The 5,758-nt window shown below is 29.6% G+C and overlaps 1 protein-coding gene across 2 annotated transcripts; it reads left to right on the forward strand.

Annotated features, from left to right (window-relative positions):
- The first annotated feature begins 587 nt into the window (after positions 1 to 587).
- LOC108694889 (putative leucine-rich repeat-containing protein DDB_G0290503) lies at positions 588 to 4,321 on the forward strand. 2 transcript variants are annotated; one of them, XM_018204588.1, is made up of 4 exons: positions 588 to 1,027; positions 1,095 to 1,264; positions 2,051 to 2,108; positions 2,966 to 4,321. In XM_018204588.1, exons 2-4 carry the CDS (start codon positions 1,122 to 1,124, stop codon positions 4,232 to 4,234), a joined length of 1,470 nt encoding a protein of 489 aa, XP_018060077.1. In that variant the 5' UTR covers positions 588 to 1,027; positions 1,095 to 1,121; the 3' UTR covers positions 4,235 to 4,321. The 2 variants fall into 2 exon arrangements, with proteins under 2 accessions (XP_018060077.1, XP_018060078.1); XM_018204589.1 differs by having other exon boundaries at positions 588 to 765.
- The last annotated feature ends 1,437 nt before the right edge of the window (positions 4,322 to 5,758 follow it).

The following is a 5,758-nucleotide window of genomic DNA, read 5'->3' on the forward strand; positions in this document are numbered from 1 at the left end:
AAGAAAACTTATTGTGATATTTATACATGGTCACGTTCCGTAAAGTGCATGATCGATGCACATAATATATAATATTATATATATCATATTTTATTCTTATTGTTTATCGAATATTAAACAAGGATAAAAGATCTGTTTTTTTTATTCCTGCACTATACAACTTTCTTGTTCTCTCTTTCACCAATTAATATCAAACACATATCTATATTTCACTTTAAATTCTAATGATTTAATAATACATTTTGCGCAATATGCAGAAAGCCAACATACATATATATTTACATATATAACGTAAATATCTATACATATATAAATTTTTAAAAAATATAAACATTCGCTCTGAACTCTGACATAATTCGAGTTTGCGCAAACATTTTTGTTACGAATAAAGAAAATCAAATCTCACTTTCTCAATTTTGTTTCGTTCATAATTTTTTTAGTTTCGATTCGATATAACCTAAAAAAAAATCCTACGAAGTACTTAGGAGAGACCCCGTCGAGCCGCATTTCGGCCATGTTGTGAAATTTTTTTTGAAAGCATCTATAGGAAGTGGCCTGCGCGGCAGCGCGTTTGCGCCTGCGTACGTGTTCACATCCATCGTGTGGATCTCAGCCTCAGCGGATCATGTCTGCGGTCGACGGTTATATGACGTCCTGCGTAGTACGTACGTCCGCTTGAACTCGACGGAGCCGTTCGTGCACGAGATACCGGCATCCGCATTCGTACGGCGAGGTCTACGTCGCGAGTAATCGGCCGCGACGAGAGTAAGAAAGGACGACTATTAATATTTGTGAGCGAAGCGGTGAGGAGAGGCGGTGAGGCAGCTAGCGAGCCTTGCTATAGAAGAAGGAAAGAGAAAGAGAGAGCGTGTGTGGATGTGTGTGTGTGTGTGTGGTATGAGAGAGAGAAAGAGAGAGAGAAAAAGAGAAAAGGAGTGTAAGTGAACGATAGTAAGAGCAAGATTAATTTCTCGTACGCCAAGTAGAGAACCTCACGCTGGCTTGTTGCGTTTTCACGCAAGATCAAGTAAGATCATATAAAACAAACAAAAAAAAAAAGAAGGGCGTGGAGTTTAATTGGGCGCGACTAATAGGCACGCCGCTAAATCGCTGTCGTGGTCATGGGTAAGACGCCAAAGAAGGCGGCCCCTGGGGGCGATGAGAGGAATTTGTACGTTCGGAGGCTTAAGGCAACGACCGCGCCGTCGAGAGCTTCTGAATCTAGCTTGCCTGAGAGACAGCGCGAGTACGAGAATTCGAACAGGTTTGTAGAAACAATCAGCAACAGCGAATTGCAAGTTCCACCAGAGTTTCTCAGTCGTGAGATGTACGCTTGTCTCTTTTTTTTTTAAAGTCTGCCTGATCAACTCTCTCCAGGTCTACCTGGAATAGAGTTGCGGATTGTAAATTATTTGCGTACTGGTATTTGATGCAACACTTGGAACTTGTTAGTTGCTTGCCGCTGTTTACAGGGTATCGGAGCTTTGTTTAATGTTTGTTAAAGAATTGAGAGATTATATCGATATCATAATCGTCCTTAAATATATCTTCATGATATTTTGTATCGCATAAGCTTTACAGAATTTCGAAACAAAGTATGAATTTTGCTGGTAATCTAGAACTTTAACTTTAAAAATTTAAGTTATTTTAAGACATTTTGAAACGAAATAGATTGAACAATATTTTAGGTTTATTTTATAGAGAGAACATTATAATGCTGATATTATATTTGTCGTAGGAGAAAGTATTTCAAGCCTATCGATTAGCTGCAAGAAAAAGAAGTTGTCGGATCTCTCTATCCTATAGCCAATCAATAAACTTAAAGTCTTTGTTGTATGACAAATGTAATACCAATCTAACGATGCATGTGAGAAAAGACAGATATTTCGTTCTTAGATAGACATGAGAAACTTTGGTTTATCTTTTTTAAATTAGTACTTACATACTTTTAAATTAGTTCCTCTCATCACCTCCAGCATTTCTTGCTCAAAGGCCATTTGTAATATGGCTTATCTCTTCATTGATTGTGAATATCTTATTTTTATTTTAGGCTAAAACTGGCTGGAATACAGAAAAGAGTACTACCTGGATCAGGGAAGAATTTTAAGGTACTTCAAATTTCTCTTCATTTTTTTCCTTATTTATGATTTTGAAATTATTATACTTTCAAACGATATATAATATAATTATTTTGTATATATAATATAATTATTTTGACTATAATATATAGATATATAATTCTTTTTAGAAATTATGTTATAGTCATAATTATTGAATTATATTATGTTAAAGTATTATAATTTATCTGTTTGAACACTATTAAGTATAGCTAAAAAAAACAACAGAATTTATTAAGAATATTAAACTTACTATTAAGATAATGTTATCTTCTAGTATAGATTAGGTATGGGCTTATCAGTATGAATTCATAGTAATATTTTATGTGTCTGATAATATAATTCAATTATTTAATATAATTATTACTGTTTATAGATTCTTTTATTGATTAAATATTTTATAAAGAATATTTTTTATATTATCTAATAACAATCTTGCATTTATATTTCTTTATGTTTCATAATTATATAAAGAAGCGACAAATAATGAGCGAGAGACAAATAATAAAATTAATTGATAAGTATAATTTTATATAATATGAAAATATTTTATATACATTAAATTAATTTACTAATATTTATTTATAGTAAAATATTAAATGGAAACAATTTCATCTTTATTTGATAAATGAGTCAAATTTTGACTTGTATTTTTTAAATATAATTGTATAAAAAATGTGCATAATATATAAATTATAATTAAATATGCAATTTATATAATAAATGTAAAATTGATGAAAATGTACGATGTAACTCATATTAATGATAAGTCTGTGACTTTAAATTATTAATTTCGTTAGATTCTTTTTGCATTAGGTTCTGCAATGTGGAAATAATGTATGTTATAGAGCAAACTTCGTCCTCCAACAAAAATTGAACATCAAACAAAGCAACACAAAATACTATTAAAAAATCCAGAAGTAAAAAGTATAGACATGCAGCCAGGATCGGAAGAAGCTGAAGTCAAATTGAATGTTTCAATTCAAAAAGAAAATGTTACAAAAGAAAACGGTAACAACAAAGCTGTTGAAATTGAGAAATCTACTATGAACAAAGAACATATTGATCATACCTACGAAAAGATTTCAAGCGAGCTTCAAACTACGAAAACTATCCAGGAAGTACTTGTTATGGATAATAAAACTATTTCCCAAGAAAAAGAAATATTAGGAGATGTTGATACTGAAACCAAAGAAGAACAAGAAGCAAATGACATTAAATTGATATACGAAGCGGAACCAATTTCTTTAAGCAATGGAAAAGAAATATTAGATAAAGAACTAAAGGATAATGGACAGGGAGAAAAATTACTTCCAGCATCAGAGGAAATGAAGAATGATATAAATGAGAAAGAAGAGACGCAAAGCGAAACTCCAACCAATAATGAAAGTTGCTCGGTTGACATTGTTGAATCTACTACATCAGAATTATCCGAAACGTCAGAATCTATTATTCAGAGCGACATACAGAAGGATAAAGAAAGTATTAATGACACTATAAATGATCCATCATTTATTTCTTATGATTCATCTATAATGTTAAAAGATGTAAAAATTAGACTCAATGATTGTTTGAAAGATAATTCGAAGCTCTATGACGTAAGCAATACGGAAGATATACCGAATCAACTGTCAAAAGATCAGTCATTTGGAAGGACGCTGAGAAACATCTCGGGAAGACATTCCATCGGTCGAATGCGACATGTTACTTTGCGTGAAAACAGGATATCACCGAATAGTTCTCTTTTCGTGAATACCTCTACTATGTCTATGCTACAGGATGAAGGAATAGAATCTAAAGTCTTACCTTATGGTACTGGTTTATTATCCGATACTTTCTCTACAAATGGTAGCCCGTTAGACAGAAAACGTAGAATTGAAACAGGAAATTGGAGTTCGGCGAAAAAGCAAAAAATAGATGAAGAAAGTAATAACATTTTCAATACATCTATTAATCTATTGAAAGGTTTACGTATACCTAGTATGCAGGTATCCACACCAAAAGCCACACCTTATAAATTCGAATCCAAGTTAGACATTAGCGGGATAAAAAATGATGACAATAAAATGACGGCTGAACCAATTGAGAGTACAAAGAAATGGTGTGTCATCATGTAAACTATCATGACAGCAAAGGTATTATTATACAGAAAAAAAGTAAAAAAATCATATATATTTTGGGAAAAATACCAAAAATTATATAATCGGAAGAATTTGATTTTATTTTTTAATAGTAGATTGTTTCTCTTCTAATTAATCAATTAAAAATAATTGTATTCTGATTTTGTTATTGTTCTTACAATTTTCTCGAGCACGTATTTGTTCTATAATTTTCGGAAATATTTTTTCAATATTAGGATATAATATATATATTTTCGATAATTAAATTAGAAGAATTCAATGCTATTCCCACCGTGTAGATTGCTTGTAGTGCAGAATTTTTCGATGTCAATTTTGGGATAAGATTATAGAAGAGAATTAAATTACGTTTTGGCGAAGAGAGAAAGAGAGAGTACAATTTTATCATGACTATTATTAACACTTTTAACATGACTATTTTATGAATAAAGACTTAATTCTATGGAATGTATCAACATTTAATATAAAATAATTAATTAAGTCGCATGTACAGAAATGTAATATGTTGTTTAATTTCAGTACATGTCTCCCAATTTACAAATGATTTATGATTTGTGATTTGTAATTATCTTTATGTCACTTTTTCAGATAGATCATTATAATAGATTTTATTCCGATTATAAATTAAAATAATTCTGTAACGCAAATTATATTAATTATTTAATAGGACGTTTATCTGGAAATAATTTCTCGAATATTATTTTATGCATATTATCTTATAGGTATTATCGTTATGAAATTCATATTTCACATATGCACTTATTCATATAATGTAATATTCATATTATGTAATAGAAAGACATATCTCCATGTTTAGTTCTTAACGAAATACAATATTTAATATTTCTAATTTGTAATTCGTTAAATTTGATAAGGAGGTTAAAAATATGTTGTTTTCTATATAAATTGAGTTATCACAAACAAATTTTTGAATATTAATTATAATACACATTAATTACATATCTTTTTTCTAATTATAGCAAATCGTTATGCTATCGAATAAGTTACAATATTACTATTGCATTTATAATAACAACTTTTTATGATCTACTTTGCTGTAATGAAATATTGTTGACTACTATAAACGATCCATAACGTATACTTATTAAAAATATTCAATAATTACATATTATATATGACTATATATAATTTTTTAAGTGATATGGATGTATTCTATATATTTTTAAAGAGAAAATAGTAATTATTCATGTAATTTTTATTCGATAAGAATACTCATTCTTCGAAAATTTTAATATCCATTGAAACTGTAAAAATCAAAGAGTAAGATGTAGGTACGAAACTGTATGTTATTAGTGCAGTGTATCTTAAGAGCAAAATAAGAAATAACGAAGAAAAAACTATATCTTTGGAAAAATCTCATTTCGTATGCGGCTTTATTTGTCAGTTCTAGATCTTTTATACGCTATAGATTTAATACATTCATATATGATTCATTAAGGATGATATTACGTTTCATTTATATTAAATTTTTGTTTTTATATA

This window comes from Atta colombica, unplaced genomic scaffold (assembly GCF_001594045.1).
Source record: "Atta colombica isolate Treedump-2 unplaced genomic scaffold, Acol1.0 scaffold125, whole genome shotgun sequence".
Lineage (NCBI taxonomy): Eukaryota > Metazoa > Arthropoda > Insecta > Hymenoptera > Formicidae > Atta > Atta colombica.